Here is a 22,212-nt window from a genome sequence, read left to right as displayed (position 1 = left end):
AGTAAGCTGTCGCCGTAAGTCAATAACAAATAACTCTATATGCATGTCTACCCCAGTTCTCATGTGGGGAAAAAAATGGGGATGAACAGAGAAAAGTGATACAGTAACAGCAGGACATCACAGCCACTGCCAAATGTGGGAAATGAATGCGTAGCGCTGCTACAGGAATCAGGAAGAAACATCGAAGACATAACTGGTGGGGATTCCACCGTGCCCACACGTTCTCATCGTGTCACTATGATCGAAACTGTGCATGACACACCCTTGGCCTAACTGGCTGACAGATCCAGGCCTCAGAAGGTTGAGAAAGCAGCGGGAGCGGCTGCTAGTCTTGACTTATTTCCAATTAACGAGGAGGAAGTGATTCGAGAAGTGGAAGTGATGGGTATGGAGAGAAGACGTTCACATCATCTTTATGCTCATGGCAGCCGGGAATGAGAAACCCAGTCCAGCTGAGAATCTGTAGTTCATGAGCAGAGACCTCAAAATGCTGAAAGGTGAGCTGACATCTAAAAAAAAAAATATATGTCCTCCTTCTCAACTAAGGTGAGCCATTCTTGAAAATGGGGTCTGACACTACAAACACAACTAAATAATTAGCAGAGATGTAGAAGAATCACAGTAAGCTGACGTGACTGCACAGACAACTCTGAAGTGAACTCAGAGCTAGAAGGGACAAGCTATGAGGAAAGCTTTGAGGCAGAGACAGATGTAAGTGAGTAGCGTCTATAAACCTAAACCCCAAGAAAGGGTGTCTTGCAAACAGAGCTAAAGAAAATCATCAAATAATTTTTTAGAGGTTCTTTTTTGAAACAAGAGAAGGTTGACCAGCAGCAGAACAAAAGCAAAACACACCTACTCAACTCCTGTCCACTGGAGTGTTTAATACCCATGATGTGTGCTTAGCTGCTCAGTCGTGTCTGACTCTTCGTGACCCCATAGACTGTAGCCCTCGGGGCACCTCTGTCCATGGGGATTCTCCAGGCAAGAATACTGGGGTGGGTTGCCACGCCCTCCTCCAGGGGATCTTCCAAACCCAGGGTTTGAACCCAGGTCTCCTGCACTGCAAGAGGATTCTTTAGCAGCTGAGCTACCAGAGAAACCCTAATACCCATGATACCAACAAATAAAGAAGTAAGACTTTGGGACTCGGAGAAGGAGACCAGCATTAACAAGGAGCACGGGATCCTCAAGGTCACAGAGCAGCTGTAAGAGGGTGTCTGGGTGTTCCACTGGCACATCCATTTCCCAGCCTGGAGGGAGCAGGTGCCAGGCTGTGATTAAAACTAAACTGCACATGAGATTATTTGTGGTCATCGTCCAGCATTCACAGAGAACTGAAGAGGTGCTGGGGCAAGGCTGGTAGGTAACATGGACCCTGGTTTCAAGACCAGAGAAGGAAGCTGACTCTTGCCTCTAAGGTGTGAGCTTGGGGGCCATCTTGTACATGACTTTAACTGCGGTTACTAGCAAAATGGTCTATCTTTGGGCAAAAGTGCTCACCCCCAGGGTCAGCTTGATTTCCAAAGACAAGGTCTGTCACTCAGTGACACTATGTTTTTGGTAGGGCTATTAGACTAGGAAATCAGTAAAATAAATAAATAAAATAAAAAATGAACCTGTTAGCCATGGATCTGAATTGCAAAAAAGGAGCTGACAAATAATGACACCTTTTTAGTAAGATGGAACATTGTGTGTAAGAGGATGACAAAACAGTAGTCACATGTCCACACGCCCAGAGCCCCCGTTGATAAATCACGATCACACAGGAGCAGGCCCCACATTTCTTTCCATGGCCATTCTGTTTAGGGTATTTACTCAAAAGGTAAACTAGAAAAAGGATTGCATCAAGGTTAAGTTTAAAGCAGAGAGAAGTGGTAAATCTTCTAAGCCAGTGTTTTCTAAATCTCAGTCTTGAGAGAAATGCCTTCGTAATTCTTATCACTGTGTACACACGGGTTTTTCTTTGATTAATTTTAAACTGTTTTTTTTTTTAAAAAGAAGCTATGTATTTGATGTGTTAATTATATTTTATACTATAAATTAGGTTCGTAAGAATTAAACAATGAAGTGAAAGTATAAAAATGCTCATCTGAGAACCACTGAAAAATCTTCTGGGCTGTCTCTACTGGTGTCTGTAACATGCTTTGGAAAAAATGGAACCAGATGACATCACTGAGATACAAAAAACCACTCAACTGGCTGAGACCACAGGCTCACAAAATGATGTTTGGGAAAAATCAATGTGAACTCCTTCGAGCAGGGGGACAGAATGCATCACTGGGGAGCGTGCTAGAGAAGACAACCGAGTGCACACGTGGAAGGGACTCCGGTTGAACTGACTGTGCAAGATGACGAAAGTGCCTGAGTCCCCATTGCACACGGGCTCAGGTAAGCCATTTCTAGGGCTATCCAGGTGGTGCTGCTGGTAAAGAACACGCCTGCCAATGCAGGAGACCTAAGAGACACGAGTTTGATCCCTAGGTTGGGAAGACCCCTTGGAGGAGGGCATGGCAACCCACTCCAGTATTCTTGCCTGGAGAACCCCATGGACAGAGGAGTCTGGTGGGTTACAGTCCATGGGGTCGCAAAGAGTCAGATATGACTTAGTGTGCACACACGCAGAAGCCATTTCTTTGTTGCAGCAAGTCCTGTTCCATGAGTCCCTGGCTCTCACAGAGAACATGGGGCTCAGTTCAGTGGGCACCTATGCAGGGATTCTGCCACATCAGACGAGGTGAGGAGAGAAACCAGGAGGTGAGAGAACAGAAGCCTGGCCACACAAGGATGAGCTGACTGCCTGAGAAGGGTTTCCCAGGGAAGACTGGGAAGCGGGGAAGGATGGGGCAGGTGGGTCATCTCGTTACAAATAGGTTCAACCTACTGGGCTCAGCCTAGGTAAGACCATCAGATGATCCGAGCTGTCCTGGAAGGCCCAGAGCCACTGCTAGAAGGTCAAGCACAGGCTGCTCAAGCATTTGGAGATGAAAACAGCTTAGTCCTCAACCAGATTCCCCAGAAGTAGAGCCCAGGATGGGGATTCAGGTGCACACGGCTTGCTGGGAGTGTCTTGGGGGTGAGGAAGGCAGAGGGGGAAGGATAAAGAGCCCAGCAAGCCTGTGCCCGCGGTTAAATCTGGCCTTGGCCTGACCCCACAGGCAGCTCTATAACATGAATGGAACCATATTTATCCCACTGGAGGCAGGACCTGTCTTCTATACCCACATCTGCCAGTCGATGACTGGCCTTTCCTGCAGGGTCTGTCCTTCTAAGTGTCACCAAGAACAGGTCTCTGGAGAAGGGGGCCACAGAGAGGCCATCAGAACCCGAGGCCCACCCCAGACTGTGGGGAGACCTTGGTGGTTTAGGAGGATGGTCACTACATGGTTGTTTGCACTTTGGAAATGATTGATGGGACCTGAGTTTTTGTAACTGATGTCTGAGTTCATTTTTTAAAAACTGTAAAAGGCCATTTTTTCTTCTACTTGGCTCCTGCTGTGTCCCTGACAGCCAGAACTTGCAAAAATCTCTCTTCCTGAGATCCTAAGAGGCTCCTGTAATTGTTACTAAGTCCAGCAGGGACAGATCCAGGTTTTAGGGAGCCTGAGGCTTATTCTATTTGGGAAGCCTCTGTTATGGGAAAGAATACAAAATTACTAATGCAGGGAATTCCTGGTGGTCCAGTGGTTAGGACTCACTGTTTTCACTGCCATGGACTGGAGTTCAATCTCTGGTCGGGGAACTAAGATCCTGCAATTCTGAAAATTGGCCCCATAGGATGGACAAAAAAAAAAAACCTACCCTCTGCCCCCAGACATTCACATGATTACTGTTAAAATTGGGATCTGTGACCAGCACAATGGTGACAGAAGATAAAAGGTGTGAAGTCTTCTGAGAAAGACCAGGATGGTTCTACAAAGACGGCAACCTCAGAGTTGAGTCTCGAAGGGTGAGTAGACAGTGGAAGGGGTTCCTGTCAGAGAGAAGAGCATGAGAAATGCCCTTCAGAAGCAAGGGATGAGCAAGTGCTTTGGGGAGACCATAAATCCAATTTTTTAAAAAAATTGGAATATAGTTGCTTTACAGTGTGTTAGTTTCTGCCATACAGCAAAGTGAATCAGTTATACATATACATATATATCCTCTTCAGAGTCTTCTCTTTTTTTTTTTGGCCATGCTATGCAGCATGTGGGATCTTAGTTCTCTAAGTGGGGACTGAACCCAGGCCCCCTCCAGGGAATGCAGAGTTTTAACCACTGGACCACCAGGGAAGTCCCTATAAATTCAATCTTGCTCACTATTGCTAGGGCACCAAGGGTTCTGTGGAACGGGAACTGGCTTTGCACAGAACAGACCATCTTGTAGGCCATGCCAGCTAATGAGGATTTGACCATCTGGGTGATGATGAGATACCACTGAATACCTCTGAGCAGTAGGTGACACTTCAGGGGGCCACCCAGGGTGGGAGGTGGAAGGCTGATCCATGCAAAGGGTGGAGCATATGGGTGAGATCCTATTTAAAGGGTCAAGACTTGATACCTGTGGGAGGTGGGTAGAGGAAAGGGAGTCCCAGGGAAGTTTCAGGTTCAATGTGCAAGAAACTTGGATAGAAGGTGGTACAATTCACCAATATACAGCACCCAGAAAAACAGCAGGTATAGTGGGAGAAATGAAACAGATGAATTTTGGCGCAGTTAAATTGGAAGAGGCTGTGGGTGGAGGTGACCAAGAGAGTTGGATGTGACTCTGGAGCTTGGGCGCATGGTCAAGGCTGGAGAGACAGTGTTGGCATGGGCAGGATGACCCACAGATGGCAAGGATGAAATCTGAACTTAAGCCTGAGGATTCCGCTCAAGCATCTGCAGCCATGTCCTGGGACCAGCTCACAGCAGGTCCAATTAGATCTCTAAATTAAGTCCTGCAAAACAGCTAAAATACGGACTAAAGAAAAGGCTAAAGAGAACAAACATTATGGAAATCACATTGACACCAACTGCTCTTCTTTCCTGTCCGAAGCACGAGTGACAAGATCATCACAGCTGAACATTCACGCCTACACTATTAGTGGAATTGTAAGTTCACTATGGAGAACAGTAAGGGGGTTCCTTAAAACACTAAAAATAGAGCTACCATATGATCCAGCAATTCCATTACTGGGCACATATCTGGAGAAAACTCTAACTTGAAAAGACACTGGTACCTCTATGTTCATAGCAGCAATATTCATAGCAGTCAAGACATGGAAGGAATCTAAGTGTCCGCTGACAGAGCAGTGGATAAAGAAGACACAGTACATATATACAATGGAATATTACTCAGCCATAAAAAAGAATGAAACAACACCATTGCAGCAACATGGATGGAACTAAAGATTATCATACTAAGGGAAGTAAGTCAGACAGAGCAAGACTGAAGAGTCATGCCTAAATCACTTTCTGGCCAGGGCTCAGGCTAGCTAGTGATTTATGATGTTAATAACAAGTAGGGCTTCTAGACTTGTCGCAAGTCACACCTGAGGGAGCTGCTGGCCAAGGGGAGCTGAGAGCTCGCTGAACATGTGGACGGCAGGTATTGGCCGCCTCCTCTCTCCCTGATACTGCAGACACTGACACCAGCTGTGGTGCTTTTTCCCAGTGGGGTCCCCAGCACCCTCTTCCACACAGCATCCTGCCCACCAGGTAGAGCAGCCCTACTCTGATTCCACCAGTGAAGAAGGGGAGACCCAGAGGTTGCTACCTATCCACCAGCATCAGAGTCAGTGTAGCACATGACTCTCCTGAATGCCTCACCCACACGCTAACACTTAATTTCTAACTGAGCAGGAGGGTTACCGTGTTCTGGATTCCCCAGGCTCCAGATCATCAACAGGACAGACAAAAGCCGAACCTCCAGACAAGAGCTCCGTCATCCCGGGGAAACAGGGCTGGTGATCCTTCTCACTGCGAAGGTTAAGGACTTGTACTTCCTGTACATTCATCTAATATTTGCTCAGGCTTTGTTTGTGTGACCCAGTTCTGACCACAGGGCCACCACACCCAGCCCTCACCTGGGAGCAGTGTTAGGGGTTGGCCTTTCTACCTCCTGCCACGAATGCTAATAGACTGACAGAAACAATCAGGTGCAAACACAGCTCCCCAAAGCCACCTGGGGCTCAGACCAGAACATGATCTTCTGTTACCTTGTTCAGTTTATCAAACTGCTTAACCATGGGTCCCTGCTCTTCAGTTGCTCCAGTCTCTTAAACTTGAAGAGGCTTCACTCAGAACAGAAAAATTAAAGAATTCTCCCAATTGTAGATGTCACAGCCATAACACCCTTAGGTCAGGCTGTATTAAGTGGGGACTGGTGGTCAAGGCTGTCAATCAATGTTGCTAAATGTAAGTTGAAACCTAGCAACAATTACTGATATAATTAAGGCATGATCTTGGGAATGTCTTTATAAGTCTGGCCTATGAAGAAAAATCCCTGGCCTTAAAATGTTCTGAAATTAGACTCAAGTGAATTTGATAAAAACATGTTGGACATAAATAAATCTGTTCCAAATTTTTCAAAATTGCATCCATATATTAAGATTCAGCCTATTCACAAACACTACACATGTGCCCCAGGGATGGGGCCCTGATCAAATCTGATGTCTGTTTCCTCAGGGCGCCTGAAAAGCTTCTGAACCAAATGAGACCTCTGTCTTTCTAACCTGCCTGTGTGCTGTATTGTAGAGATGAAGCCAAGGAGTGTGACAGGCCATACAGACCCCCCCTAAACTAAGGCCTTATTCCTTCCCCAAAGGAAGATGGTGCAGCAGTTTTTACCTTTTCCTCCTAAACGCATGACTGTTGGAGCTAATACCGACCATGGCACGCAAGGTGCCTGGCTGGGCTGTGACTAATCCATTTCCCAGAGGACCTGGTGGTTTGCTGAGCTTGGGAGGAAGTGGATGGCTATGAATCAGTGTCCAGGAGTGGAAAATACAATGTGATTCACATTAACTAGAGGAAAAGGTTGAGGGAGAAAAAACAACCAGAAATTAAAACCACACGCACTCTTATACATCAGCAAATGCCACACTGAGCATGTCACTGTGACTTCTGCTTTTAAAAGTCCAAGGAAGGAAAAAAAAAAAAAAAAGGCAAATTTCAAAACAAAGCCTAATTAAATTAGTTACAGCAAAGCTGAACCAGTACAGTGCATAATGTAGTTATATAAAAACAAATGAGTTCTTTTTAGTGAAGCTGGTACTTGTTACAAAAAAATAAGAAGCCAATACAATATTTGTCCATCTCAAACAGTCCTTTATATACCTTCATTAACTTTTGTTGAATAGTAGAAAACTTTTAATGTTAACTTTCGCTCAAACTGCACTTTTTCTTTGTAGTGAGAATTCTGGCCTCATTTAAGCCTTCTCTCAAGTAGCATCATTTAATTTTCCAATAATGAGGGATCTAGAAATGTAAAATGAAGGAGTGAGGTGGGGCTCCGTAGGCATCATTTAATTTTCCAATAATGAGGGATCTAGAAATGTAAAATGAAGGAGTGACGTGGGGCTCCGTAGAATCCAATCAACAAGGAAATAAAAAACAAACAAGAAACCTCAAAGCCACTGGGATCAATCCACCGGGAATCACTGGAAACACTGAAATCACTGGTTCTGAAGAGAGACACAGAACTCAGACTCAAAGTAAGAGCAATTAAGTATCCACATGAGGACTTCCCTGGTGGTCCTGTGGTTAGGACTCTGCACTTCCACTGCAGAGAGCATGGGTTCAATCCCTGGTCAGGGAACTAAGATCCTGCATGCCGTAAGGGATGACCAAAAAAAAAAAAAAAAAAACACCCTCCCAAAACAAAACACTGAAATTGTAAAAACAGAATCATGACTAGAAAATATGTATTAAAAATATATTATATATAAGAATCTATGTGGGCACAGATTATGAGTTTCTTTATTGGTGCTACATGGATAATTACGAATTCAAATTAATTAAGAAAACCTGAACAAGCTTGTGCCGGCAGGCTCAGTTGTGTCCAACTCTTTGCAACCTCATGGACCTCGCCAGGCTCCTCTGTCCACGGGGTTCTCCAGGCAAGAACGAGAGTGAGTTGCCATGTCCTTTTCCAGTGACCAAGCCTGCAAGCCATCAAATGAAGTTACTATTTGGATAGGATTTGATTTATTCCCAAGTGGATTTTAAAGTCAGGCTAGACCGGAAATGGAGTGAATGACGACTGTGTGGGGCGGAAGGTTTTGGGTGGATGTTTTGGGTGGGAGTGTTGTGTGACCTAATGAGTTTCTTGAACAGCTGTAATAATCAGTGGAGACGTTAGGAAATAAAGTGTCACTGATTTTGGAAAGTGGCACCAATCAGTGAAAAGGCAAAGTCAGTTGTGTGGAAGCAGTGGGGAAGAAAAGAGGAGGGAAGGAGAGAGGGTGGCACGGTTACCACCCCACTCCCATCATACATGTCTGCGTGTTCCAGGGATCTGAGCCCCAGGCAAAGAGTCTGGGTGAGGGCTGAAAATGTTTTATTTTTGTCTAACTTTCCCAAGTCTGGGAGTCTTCTTGGGTCGAGCTAACCCAATAACTGAAATCTGCACTGTATGATACGTTGTGTGAGCTCCTAAACACACATCTGCAGCTCCCTTTGCCAGTGAAAACAAAGCAATATTAGAACCAGCATTTGGGGCTCAGATGGTTCAGTCTCTGCATCCTGCATTTAATGCTACTATTTTCTATTCTGACCAACTTAGCAAAATGTGTAATTTACCAAGACTTGAAGAGATCACTCATCATTCCAAGTTACCCATCAGAAAGGCATTTTATAAACAAGTCTGGTTTTCCATAATTTATTGATCATATATTTCCAAACATCAAACTTTCTAAAACATGCAGAACCACATCACAGATAATAAAGACTAGGTATTATTTTCCAGTTGATTTTTCTTGCTGTATTTTTGGTTATAAAATTATGATACAATGAACCATATGGACATTCAAATTTAATGCTTTTGGTAAGTTTGGAAAAACTTTTTTTGCCAAAAAGAGCAATACAAATTTGTTATAGAAAAATTAGAAAACAAATTACTAAAATAAATTCCTTAAAACTATCATTCTATTTGTTAATCCTCTGTAGTACATCCTTCCAGAAGCTTTATGAATGCATCTGTCTCTACTTCCTTACTGGGTTTTATTTCATTTTGTAATGCTTATTATAACCTGCTATCTACAGTGTATTTATTTCTTCAATTATTTATTGTCTCTTTCTCCCACTTCTATGCATCTGTTCCTTCCTTTTAAGAGAATAGACAACTTCTTGGGGGAAAGCACTTTGCCCCTTTTGTTCACTACTAATTGCTCCCCCACCCCCAGACTCAAATAGTGCTTGATGCCTATTAGGAGTTATAAAGGCCTCGTGAATGAATGAAACAATGAACAGTTGATGCTCACTAACTATTTGGAAAATTGAAAGCTGGTAAGTACAACCTGGCTGACGTCAAGGTGATGGCAAGTAGGTGAGAAGGTCTTCTCCTCATCATCCTGATTCCTTCTGCTGTTGACTAAATCAGCCCATTAATTCTTGTCTGAATTCAGTATATGTAGCTACAGGTATGAATTTGGTTCATGTTCACAATGTGAGAAGTTACAGAAAGAAGACAGCCTTGAAGCAGAGGCAAGTCTACAATCAGGGTCAGTGTCAGCGGGCAAGAGCAGGGGTCTGCTGGACACAGGTGAGTCTGTGCTCTCAGTGCCACAATGGGGACCACCCAGCCCTCCCAACCCTTTAGATCTGCCATGTGACCGGCACGCCAGGGGCCTCCTGACCGTACCCAGCGTGGAAGACTGAAGGGGTGGAGAAACTTGTGCCTTAACTTAAGCAAGAGAGATACTAATAAGCTCTTTCATGCTTTTGTTTATGCAACATCTGGACACATTTTAATCACCAATTTCCCATTAACAGAGAAAAAGCGGCCAAGGAAGTATGCCTTCATTTAATAAAGAGCCACTGTGTCGTGACCAGACGACTTTTTCTGGCAAAAAAATCAAAGTTTGATCTTGCCCTTCCCTTTGATTCTTTTAGCAAGCACATCCATGCTGTGAGACAATTTCTGGGTGCACCATCCTGATGGGGTGTGGGGGCTAGCCTTTTTTTAACTTTTTATTTGGACATAATTTCAAACTTCCAGAAAACATGGCAGGAGTCCAGAACCCTTACTAATTAATAGGGAGACAAAAGGACCCAAAATAAACATAAGAAAAGATCGGAAGAGACACACTGCCAAGAAGATAAGCCAATAGCTAATAAGCACATGAAAAGATGCTCGACATCCTTAGTTACGAGGAAATGCTAAATCCACAGTAAGATGAGACTACACACACACACACACACACACACACACACACACAAAGATGAGACTACACGTCTATCAGAATGGCAAACAACAAAAAAGCTGACCACATCAACTGCGAGAATGGAAATTAGTCTCCCATTGTTGGTGGGAATGCAGTAAAATGGAGCAGCCTCTCTGGAAACAGGTTTGCAGTTTCTTAAAGAACCAAACAAATACTCATCCTATGACCCATAAACTTCATTTAAGTACCTACCCAAGGAAAATAAAAATCTATGTCCACATAAAGGATTGTATGTGGAATGGAACTGAAACCAATCCAAATGTCTATCAACTGTAGAATGGATAAAAAAAAGTGCTATGTCCAATCAATGAAACACTATTCCACAGTAAAAAGGAAACAAATGATGGGCATGCTGCAGTCAGGGATGACCGAGAGCAGCCAGACGCCGTGTTCGATTCCATTTGCATAACATTTCTAGCAAACTTTCAAAGTTTACTAAAACGCCCATACCTGTACACTTAAAGTGGGTTATCTTTATGATACATAAATTAGATCCCAATAAACTAATTTTAGCCTTTCCTGGTGGCTCAGTGGTAAAGAATCCATCTGCAATGCAGGAGACCCAGGTTTGATCCCTGGGGTTGAGAAGATCTCCTGGAGAAGGAAATGGCAACCCACTCCAGTTTTCTTGCCTGGAGAATTCCATGGACAGAGGAGCCTGGCAGGCTACAGTCCATGAGGTTGCGAAAAGTCAGACACAATTGAGCGACTAAACAACATCAAAGCTATTTTAACAAAGGGGAACATATTCTAAAGATAGCTCTGTATTGTGCTTTTTCTCTACTCAGAACTATAACTTGAAGACAGTTTCCTATCATCACCATAGTTCTACCTTTTTTGAAAAAGTGAAAATGTTAGTCGCTCAGTCATGTCTGACTCTATGTGATCCCATGGACTGTAGCCCACCAGGCTCCCCTGTCCCTGGAATTCTCCAGGCAAGAATACTGGAGTGGGTAGCCATTCTTCAGGGGATCTTTCAAACCCGGGCCTCTTGCACTGCAGGCAAATTCTTTACTGTTTGAGCCACCAGGGATGCTCTCTATCTTTATAAGTGGCTGTCTAACGTTTCACTGTATGACTGTGACCAAATTTAAATAAATAAATAGCCATGGGCACACACACACACACAAAAATGCTCTCCTTTCCGCATTCTGTCCTAAGGTCTCAGAGGGATTTCGCTTCCATTGTGCTCAAATTTAAAAGCTACAAGACCCCCTCCTTCCATTCCCCAAACTGCCTGGCACCCCGATATCAGATGCAAAGGTACCTCACCCATGTCCCCTTATCACTTGCCCTCCCATACATGCCACTTTTGGACTTAAAAAAAAAATCAACATTACTTTTGTTTTGATTTTCTTTTTTAAATCACAAATTACCTACTCCAAAATATCCATCCTCTGGTACCTGTGGCTTTCTTTGATCTGAGGACAGACAGCCGGAGCATGTCTGGGTAGGCCAGAAGACCAAGGAGCTATTGCCTTGCGATGATCCGTGGCAATGATGAGTGGGAGTTGGTGGATGAATGCCCTGTGTCCTCACTCCCGAGGAGAAGTAATTCCAAGGGGAGATCAATGCCACCTCCCAGAACTCCTGGGCAGGCTGGACCCCAGCTGCCCACAGTGGTCAGGGGCTTGTGAACACAACTGCTCCCCTGCTGCATCTCACCTCTCCTCTCCCCCTGCATCCTTCCCACCCAGAAGGATGGTAGTGGTACTTTCTGGCTGGTCCTTGCGCATTCACGAAGATGGAAATCAGCCATAAAGTCCACAGGCATGTCAGCAGCATTCATAACGCTCATGCTGGCATGGATGAGTTAATTAGAAAGCTCTGTTGGGCCAAATAGGGTACCATCACAAAGACCCTAGAGCACAGTCTTGTTTGAAATAGGGTACCACCGTGAAGACACTACAGTACCGTCTTGCTTGGTTGGCCAAGATGCAAACACAGTATAAATAACTTATGAGTGTTTGGAAACACATTTAATCATTTGAGGCTTAGGTTTCTGCCGCAGACCTCCAAGAACACAACTGTCAAGCCACCCTTAGCAGATGCTTTGTGACTTAGAACTCACAAAAAGCATCAGATGGCAAGTCTTTTCCATGCTCACTTGGAAAAAGCCCTGTAAATTTATGGCTGCTAATTCCAACCAACATAAAAGTGTCGCCTCCTCTCCTTCCAGCTTCAACTGTATTCGTGCCAGATGGGAGAGCCAAGGTACCAAGAGGCAAAGAAATGACATTTTCACCAAACTCAGAGCACTCTCCCCAATTGTAGGAAACCATACACTTCAGTGTAATTGACAATTTAGTCATCCCACTGGCTGCTCTTATTTCATTCTGACGCACTTGAGCAACTGGTATGTGCTGATGCCAAGTAAAACCATTTCAGGCCGCTGCTGGGGAGGTAGTGGTTGTCACTGAGGGAGCTCAACAACCCTAGACGCCTCCTGAGTCCAGGAGAAGCAAAGCTGTGATACCAGAAGGGGCAGAATCGCCTGCAAAGGGCTGAGCCCCCAGAGGTTTCCAGAACCCGGGGCTGTGTAGCTTCTAATAACCACATCATATGGCTTCCTTGGTGACTCAGTGATAAAGAATCCACCTGCCAATACAGAAGATGAAGGTTTGCTCCCTGGGTGGGGGAAGATCCCCTGGAGAAGGAAATGGCAACCCACTCCAGAATTCTTGCCTGGAGAATCCCATGGATAGAGGAGCCTGGTGGGCTACAGTCCATGGGGTCACAAAGAGGCAGACACGACTTAGGGACTGAGCGTGAGCACACAGAAATATCACTGAAGACCTGGGGTTTTGCCCAGAGTTAGAACCAAAACTGCCACTGGAAAAAGCCTTTAAATTTCAGCTTGTCTTTGCCCAATTTGACAGAAGCAGAGGCCGCATAAGAGAGGGACTTCTGGGTTCTGACCAAGGCCAAGGCCAACAGCAGACACCCCACACCCAAGACAGGTGGACTTCACCACTCAGCCTCTTGACTCGGGCATGGCCATGTGACTCGCATTATCAATATGATCACACGGGAGCACCAGTGAAGAAGTCTCTGCATTTCCGCCTGCACCCCCGCCTCTCTCATGGTCATGAGAAGAGCTGCTCTTGGGCTGCCACTGCCCTCAAGCCTAGATTTAGAATGCAGTCAGGCGGAACAGGCTTGAGCCCAGACCTGAGCGAGAGGCCTTGCTGGATCAGGTTGGAAGCAGTAGTCCAGTCGAGCCCAGCCCGGATCAGCCTCACCCCTCAACCCTCCCTTCGAGGTCAGCAGAGTCACCCAGCTGAGTCCACCCTCGATCAGACCAGCTGTGGCCAACCTCTACAGAGTGTGCTGCATAAACCCTTATTATGGGCTTCCTTGGTGGCTCAGATGGTAAAGAATCTGCCTGCAATACAGGAGACCTGGGTTCGATCCCTGGGTGGAGAAGATCCTCTGGAGGAGGGCACAACCCACTCCAGTGTTCTTTCCTGGAGAATCCCATGAACAGAGAAGCCTGGCAGGCTACAGTCCAGTTCAGTTCAGTTGCTCAGTCATGTCTGACTCTTTGCGACCCCATGGACTATAGCACGCCAGGCCTCCCTGTCCATCAGCACTCCCAGAGTCAAGGGGCTACTCCATGAGCCTACTCAAGGGGTTGCAAAGATCAGACACGACTGAAGGACTAAGCACACAGCCTTGTTTCCACTGTGTCCGAGGGCAATTTGCTGCACAAGATGAACTAATGCAGAGAACAAAGGGAAGTCTAGGAAGCCAGGAGTCCTGCTTCATACATTCTCCTTCCTAACTTCCCTGGACAAATGGGGTAATTTACAGGATATAATTGTGATGATCATACTTGCTTCAAAAGGTTCCCATGATTTCTCTAGGAACCCCCCAACTTCTGTGTCCCTTACTGGGACAATTCCTAGATGCTCCCTACACGGTCTGTCACAGGTTCCCAGCAAGACTGAGCCCTGGTTACCCACAGCAGTCCCCTGCTCAGGGTCCCACCTTGAACAGCCTCCCACTTCCCCGCCATACCCCTTACTCCCGCACTCTGCCCCCATGCATCACTGCCCATAGAAACACTTGCACTGACTGTTCCGTGGTTAAGACTCCAAGCTCCCAAGGCAGGAGACACGGGTTTGACCCCTGGTCAGGGAACTGGATCCCACATATCTCAACCAAGAGTTCGCATGCTGTAACTAAGACCCAGCACAGCCAAATAAAAAAATAAATGCTTTTAAAAAGATCACTCCTGAAGAACTGAGATTTTGAATTTTTAAAAAAAGAAACACTTGCACATGAATGCTCGACTCAAACTAACACATGGCTCGCTTTACAAATAACAAGAAGCACTTGAATGTGCCAGGCATCATGACACAGAGGTGACTTCACCTCTCTGTGCCTCAGCTTCCTCATCTGCAAAATGGGCTCAAACCACTGCCCACCAGGGCTGCTGTGAGAAAAGAATGTGTAATGCACCTCAAACAAGACCTGGCTCATGGAAAACCTTCAATAAACGCTACTATTTTGAAGCAAGAATTGCTTCTCCTTGGGCTTTCCTTGTGGCTCAGACAGTAAAGAATCTGCCTGCAATGCAGAAGACCTGGGTTCGACCCCTGGGTTGGGAAGATCCCTTGGAGAAGGGAAAGGCTACCCACTCCAGTATTTTGGCCTGGACTATACAGTCCATGGGTTTGCAAAGAGTCGGACAGGACTGAGCAACTTTCACTTTTCTTCTCCTTATTACCAACAGGCTTCCAAGCTGCATCCTCCTACTGGAAGGAATGGGTAGAATGGAGAAAAAGAAAGCCAGAAAAAAGAGGATGAAGAACAAGGAATATCTTCCATCCTCAAGAAGGTGAAAATGTTAGCTGCTCAGTCATGATCGATTCTTTGGGACCGCATGGACTATAGCCCCGCCAGGTTCCTCTGTCCATGGGATTTTCCAGGCAAGAACACTGGAGTGGGTTGCCATTTCCTTCTCTAGGGGATCTTCCTGACCCAGGAATCAAACCCAGGTCTCCTGCACTGCAGGCAGATTCTTTACTGTGTGAGCCACTTAGGGGCTAGATGAGATCCTCCCCATGAACCCACTTTAAATTCCTCCACCAGCTGATGGCAGCACTTGCCTTTAACTAAACGTGAGCTGGGCCAGCAACAGGCATCCTCCATGGATTATATTTGGTTCAGGACATTCTGCTTACTGAGAACCAGAGGCGGTACAAGAGGGGTGTCTAGGTGAAGACACAAGCCACCGATCCCATGCGCAAAGGCTGACGGTGATGAGAGCGCACGACAGGTCACCTTTCAACATTCATACCGAAGTCAGTTCTCCCGCGTTGCACATCTGAAAATACTTTCCAGTTGAATAACCCACAGAGAAAAGCAACGCAGAGCCCCGCTGGTTCCTGTTATTGTTTAGCTTACTGTTGCATCTTGTGGAAGCCGTTTATTTATAAAAGTGAGACCCAAAGATGTTTCATCTCACAGGAAAAACAAAGGAAGTGACAAAGAAACCTTGACCTCAAAAGACAACCCCTTAGCCCCATGATAAGACTTTAGTGCTTATACCTGGAATTTTGCACTTCCTTATGTTAACCCTCTTCCTTCTCAAGAAAATTCATACTTCCTGCTTTTTGCTGTTGATTTAGCTCACATTTATCCACTGTCTGCTACAGATTACAGCTTGTGCTAAAAAAAAAAAAAGAACAGGAGACACCGATCAGGCTCTTGCCTCACGGAGCCTGAAGTCAAACATGGGCAATCCAGAAACATGAACATCACTCCACATGTTATGAATCTCATGTAACATGAGCAGAGACCATGAATCTAAGCTCTTGGTGGGGTGGTGGTGGGGGAAGCAGGCAGCCTCATGAGAGGACTGTAAGGCAGGACCCCAGGGCCCAGCTAAGGGCTTCCCAGGTGCTGCAGTGGTAAAGAATCTGCTTGCCAGTGCAGGAGATGAAAGAGACACAGGTTTGATCCCTGGGTGGGGAAGATCCCCCAAAGGAGGAGATGGCAACCCACTCCCGTATTCTTGCCTGGAAAATGCCATGGACAGAGGAGCCTGGTGGGCTACAGTCCATGGTGTTTCAAAGAGTCAGACATGACTCAGCAATTGAGCATGAGCAACGAGTTTAGCTAGGATTCAGATTAAGAAAACAGAGTCACAGCAAACTATACGCACGTAAATCTAGTTCTCCAAAGCTGTGTTTGCTGGTCTGCCTGCTTCAAACGGTCTGCCTTCTCTGAGCAGAGCTGTGTTTGAAGGGCAGTTCCTGGTCCAGAAGGAATGGGCACTGGGGTCAGAGTTCATCTCACAAGCCTGGCATCAGAGAGCCCTGGGGGTTCACATCCCAGCTTGTCATCTGGCCTTGGGTGAGTCACTTTGTCCCAGTTCCACCCGGCAGCTCAAGACTGGAGGCTGGAGCCACCTGAAGTCTCCCTCACATATCAGTGGGGCCTGGCGCACGCACACACACACACACACACACACACACACGCACGCATGCACACGGGGCCTCAGCCGCCTCGCAGCGTGGCGGCTGGTCTCATCGGCAAGTCTGCCCCGAGCCTGAGAGCCAGCTGGGAGCCACGTTGGTTTTGCTGCTCTCAGCTTCAGAGTAACTCAGCGTCGCCTCTGCTGCCTTCTCTGTGAAGGTGGTCACCGAGTCCCCACCCAGATTCCAGAAAGGAGAAAGCAGACTTCCCAAATTGAGGGGACCCAGGGAAACTGTGATCCCCCACAGTGACCTACACAGATGTCCCTCTGACGTTCAATCCCTTTTGTACAGAGATCTATGATTGCATGAAAAAAAAAAAAAGATGAAAAGTGGGGATGGGAAGAGAGGCAAGTGGGGAATGTACCTGAAAGAGGAAAAAGGCTTTTAGGTTGGGACGGGGCCACCATCAGGACCATCTACTCTCGGTAACCAGCCAGCTTCGGTGTTCTCATTTCTGAGACGAGAATGAAATGAGTTAACCCATTGAAGGGCCGAGTCTGCCACACAGTCGGAGCTCTGTTACTCTGAGCACTTACAGTGAGCTGTCCTGACCTTGGTTTGGCCCCGCTGCTTACTGCATCATGACAGGATCCCTTAGGTACCTGAAAATAGGTAAGCATCCTCCCTGACCCTTTCGGAGAGAGGTACCATCCATAGCAGCACACCACAATAGAGCACACAGGTCCCCACGCACAGAAGAATTTGGAAAAGAGGATCCAGGGCCTCAGGGCATGAGGCTTTAGTTGTCACTTACCCTTCACGCCAGCATCTCTCAGTCCAGACTCCACCTGCTCACCATCCTGAAAGGGCTTAACGGGTATCTTCCCCAGTGGAAGGTCAGAAGTCCGCAGGTCCTTTCTTCATCTGCAATACACGGAGTTGGCCGTTTAGTGTCTTGTATGCATTTTTTAAATGCCACAGGGCTTCCCTGGTGGCTCTTTGGTAAAGAATCCGCCTGCCAATGCAGAAGACACGGGTTCAATTCCTGGTCTGGGAAGGTCCCATGTGCTGCTGCGCAAATAAGGCCATGAGCCGCAACTATTGAGCCTGTGCTCTGGAGCCCGGGAGCTGCAATTAACTGAAGCCCATGAGCTCTGGAGCCCTAGCTCAGCAACAAGAGAAGTCATGGCAATGAGAAGCTTCCAAATGAAAACCAGAAAAAAGCCCGAACAGCAACGAAGACCTAGTGGAGCCAAAAACAAACATAAAAATTTTTTTAAATGCCACAAAAACCACCCAGGGACTTGCCCATCACTTGGCTGGGAGGGGTTGCTGAAAGCTAAGGCACAGTCATCCTCGGTGTCCGGGGGGGGGGGGGGGGGGGTGCAGGGTGGATCCAGGAGCTGCAGATACCAAAACTCACCATGCCTAAGTCCCTTATTAAAAGGGTGCAGTAGTAGGTGAATGAAAGTGGCCCCATATTGGTGGTTCTGTGTCCACAGATTCAACTACTGTAGACCCAAATTTTGCAAAACTGAATCCAAGGACGCAGAGGGCAGGCTTACAGGATGGAGGGCAGACTGTACGGCTAAGGGCCTTTCCTTCCTGTTTTGATCCCTTTTCCGACCTCCTGGTCAGGTTATGAACAGGGGACTTGCCTTACCAGAATGCTGTTTATATCCCTATGCTGATGCTCAGATTTCTAAAATTCCAAATAGTCTTCTGTGGTAAAAAATAAAAGTAACTATAAACAAGGATTCTGTCTTCTCCATCAATCAAGTGACAATTTGTTCCTTTACCCCTTGCATTACATCTGTTGCAACAATTTAAAGAGTCCTGCAATCTGCAAGTGTAGGATTTGGAGATGAAACTAAGTGCAATATGAAATTCTCAAATGACCCCGTATCTTTTCTGTCCTGTCAACACCCTAGCCTTTACAGAATTACATAAGTCCATGAATGCAGTCATCTTGCTTACAAACAAACAGAAAACAAAACACAAACACTAAATTAAGGCTCAAGTTTCCTTTAGCAACCTAAATATCCAGACAAACAAATGGATAAAGAAGATGTGGACTGTAGCCCTCCAGGCTCCTCTGTCCATGGAATTTTCCAGGCAGGAATACTGGAGTGGGTCGCCATTGCCTTCTCCAGGGGATCTTCCCGACCCAGAGATCAAAGCCTGGTCTCCTGCATTTCAGGCAGATCCTTTACCATTTGAGCTACCAGGGAAGTCAAGGATGTGGTACATACAATGGAATATTATTCAGCCACAAAAAAAGAATGAAAAACCTGCAGCAGCATGGACGGACCTAGAGATTATCATACTAAGTGAAGTAAGTCAGACAGAGAGCCGCCATCTGATCCCACTTGTATGTGAAGTCTAAAAACATAATATAAGTGAACTTACTCACAAAAGAGAAACAGATTCACAAATATAGAGGACAAACTAATAGTTACTAAAGGGGAAAGGAGGCGAAAGGGATAAATTAGGAATTTGGGATTAGCAGGTACCCACTACTACATATAAAAATAGATAAACCACAAGAACCTATTGCACAGCAGAGGGTATTCTATTCAATACCTTGTAATAACCTATACTAGAAAAGAATCTGAAAAGGAATATGTATAACTGAATCACTTTGCTGTATACCTGAAACTAACACAACATTGTAAATCACCTACACTTCAATAAAAAAAAAAAAAAAAAAGAGTATGTTACTTGAATCTTAAAAAAAAAAAGGTTGAAAAGAACAGGCTGCCAATGGATTGTGCCAACAGTAGTTAAGTGTCAAAAGAAAACATTGTTCCATAATCCTAGTAAATTGGGAAATGAGGAGTTACACAGAGTAAAACAGGTTACTTTGTTGCAAGATTTCTAGGGTCTCTCTAAATACGACCTGGAACAGTTTTAAGTATGTTCCAGCTCGTATCTTCCAAATTTTTCTGCCCAAAGAGCTTTTGTTGTGAACACCTCAGGGTCACTGGCATATTTTTTCTCCCTCTCTTTTTCTTTCCTTTCTTCCTCTCCTTTTCTTTAATTGTCTTAGGAAAAGGTGTTGCCATCTCTCTCTCTCTAGAGGAAAGGCTAGAGAGGATGCTACAAAGCAAACTGTGCCACAGCCATCAGAGGAAGACCCCTGATAGCTGGGCCATCCAGTAGAGCAGCCTCCAGCCCTGCGTGGCTATGGGTCACCCGAGCCGTGCAGAGTCCGAGTTGAGATGTATAGAAAATAGACACCAAGTTTTGAAGACTTAGTACAAAAAAGTAAATTACCTCATTAACAATTTTTTACACAGACCTCATGTTGAAATATTTGATACACTGAATTAATTAAATAAAATACATTATTTAAATTCATTTAACCTGTTTAACATTTTTTTTAATATAACCACTAGAAAATTTAGAATGACATGTGGCTCCCACTACATTTCTATTGGACAGCATTTCCCTATGGAATAGCCCTCAAGGCCTTCCTGGCTCCTGGCACACCAGAATACAGTTGGTGTACTTGGTGTCTTTTGAATACACACATACACAAAGACACACACACACACAGAGAAACACACAAAGACACACACATGGAGGATGCTTAGCCTAAAACCCCTTGTTCTTTGATGCCAGTTCCTGCTACAATCCAAGCTTTCTCTTAAGCTCTATCTCAAAACAGAGCAGGTCACGGCTGGCATGTATGAAGAATTGATGACACTCCAGGCACTACAGCATGTACTATCCCCCTGATGCTCTTAAGCCATCCCAGCAGCTGCATGAAGAGACTAGCAACAGATTCTCAATTTACAGCAGGACAAAGTGAAATGACCTGGTTTTGTCGGATTGGGCTTCCCTCATAGCTCAGCTAGTAAAGAATCCACCTGCAATGCAGGAGATCCTGGTTAGATTCCTGGGTCAGGAAGATCCGCTGGAGAAGGGATAGGCTACCCACTCTAGTATTCTTGGGTTTCCCTGTGGCTCAGCTGGTAAAGAATCTGCCTGCAAAGCGGGAGACCTAGGTTCAATCCCTGGGCTGGGAAGATCCTCTGGAGAAGGGAAAGGCTACCCACTCCAGAATTTTGGCCTGGAGAATTCCACGGACTGTAAAATCCATGGGGTTGCAAAGAGTCGGATATGACTGATCAACTTTCACTTTCACTTTAGCACCATGAGCTGCTCATGGCAAAACCCAGACTTGTCATCACTGTCCCCACCTTTAACCCCCTTGGCGGTCCTCACCCCCTCCCCACGTCTGCTCTGGGGTCCCGGGTATCACGCTGTCTCACTCCTTTGAAGCCTCGCTGCACTTGGTTAATACATCTTAGTTTACATACATTTCCACAGCATGAATTACTACGTTGTACTATTACAATCTCAATTTTGTCTGATCCACACAGTTTTCTCTGAAGACCAGGATGAACTCTGCTCTTGCTTGAGTCTTCACAGAAAATGGCACTTTGGGGCCTCTGTGACTGTTTGACTAATATACAGAGTATTATATATTATACTTGAATGTCTTCCTCTCACAACCTTTTACAAATTATAGACTTTTGCTGGTGAAAGGGGAATAAGGGAAATTGATGTGGACGCCCACTGCTGACAAACAGAATAAAATTAGGGGCAGGGCTTCCCTGGTGGTCCAGTGGTTAAGAATCCACCTGCCAATGCAAGGGACATGTGGGTTCGATCCCTGGTCAGAGACGATCCCATGGGCAGCAGAACAACTAAGCTCACACACCTTGACTACTGAGCCGGAGCGACCTAGAGCCTGTGCTCTGCAGCAAGGGAAGCCGCTGTGATGAGAAGCCTGCGCACTGCAGTTAGAGAGTAGCCCTTGCTTGCTGCAACTAGAGAGAGCCCATGTGCATCCGTGAGGACCCGGCACAGCCAAAAATAAATAAGAATCACAACCTGAAGTACCTCAAATCACTAAAAATTAGAAAGAAACTGGGGGCCAAAGAGAGCAGCTGAGTGTCTGTGGTTCCCTCCGGCAGGACCACCTCTAAATACCTTCGCAGTTTCTCTCTTTCAGCTCACACTGTCAGTTTTACCCTATCCTTAACCTTGTCCCCAGAAGGCATCCTGTCCCCTACTTCCCTGACCACAGAAAATTGCCTGAGAAGAAACTGATGGGGGAGGGAAGGAAAAAAATGCAAGGAATTAGGAGAGTAATTACGGGTATTTCCAAAGCAAGAACATTTCTGGTAAGTTTAGAAGACTCTCATCCTTTAGCTACTTTGTTGTCAGAAATGGGCACCCCCCAAAAAAGTCAGAATGAAGATCCCCTAGAAGTTACAATATCTATGAAAAATAAGGATTCAAATTTGTTATTTTCTATTCCCTTTCCAAAGACTTTTGTGTAATGGAGAAATTTTAGATGTTTCCAAT

The 22,212-nt window shown here is 45.6% G+C and overlaps 1 protein-coding gene across 13 annotated transcripts in view; it reads right to left on the bottom strand.

Annotated features, from left to right (window-relative positions):
* RIN2 (Ras and Rab interactor 2) overlaps positions 1-22,212 on the bottom strand; it is a 208,264-nt gene that overhangs the window by 157,668 nt on the left and 28,384 nt on the right. For 3 of the 13 annotated variants that reach the window (XM_070802117.1, XM_070802113.1, XM_070802126.1), the window contains exon 2: positions 17,648-17,757. Coding sequence is in view for 5 of the 13 variants with exons in the window: in XM_070802109.1 (XP_070658210.1) it covers positions 5,832-5,977 (146 nt within the window). In the remaining 8 variants the exon portion in view is untranslated. Of the gene's footprint in view, positions 1-5,831; positions 7,777-7,988; positions 8,126-15,961; positions 16,082-17,647; positions 17,758-22,212 lie in introns of those variants that run through there. The other 10 variants (XM_070802118.1, XM_070802115.1, XM_070802114.1 and 7 more) reach the window with 9 other exon arrangements.

This window comes from Bos indicus, chromosome 13 (genome assembly GCF_029378745.1).
Source record: "Bos indicus isolate NIAB-ARS_2022 breed Sahiwal x Tharparkar chromosome 13, NIAB-ARS_B.indTharparkar_mat_pri_1.0, whole genome shotgun sequence".
Classification (NCBI taxonomy): domain Eukaryota; kingdom Metazoa; phylum Chordata; class Mammalia; order Artiodactyla; family Bovidae; genus Bos; species Bos indicus.
The sequence above is the reverse complement of the archived record's forward strand: the minus strand, read 5'-3'. Positions and strand labels throughout refer to the sequence as shown.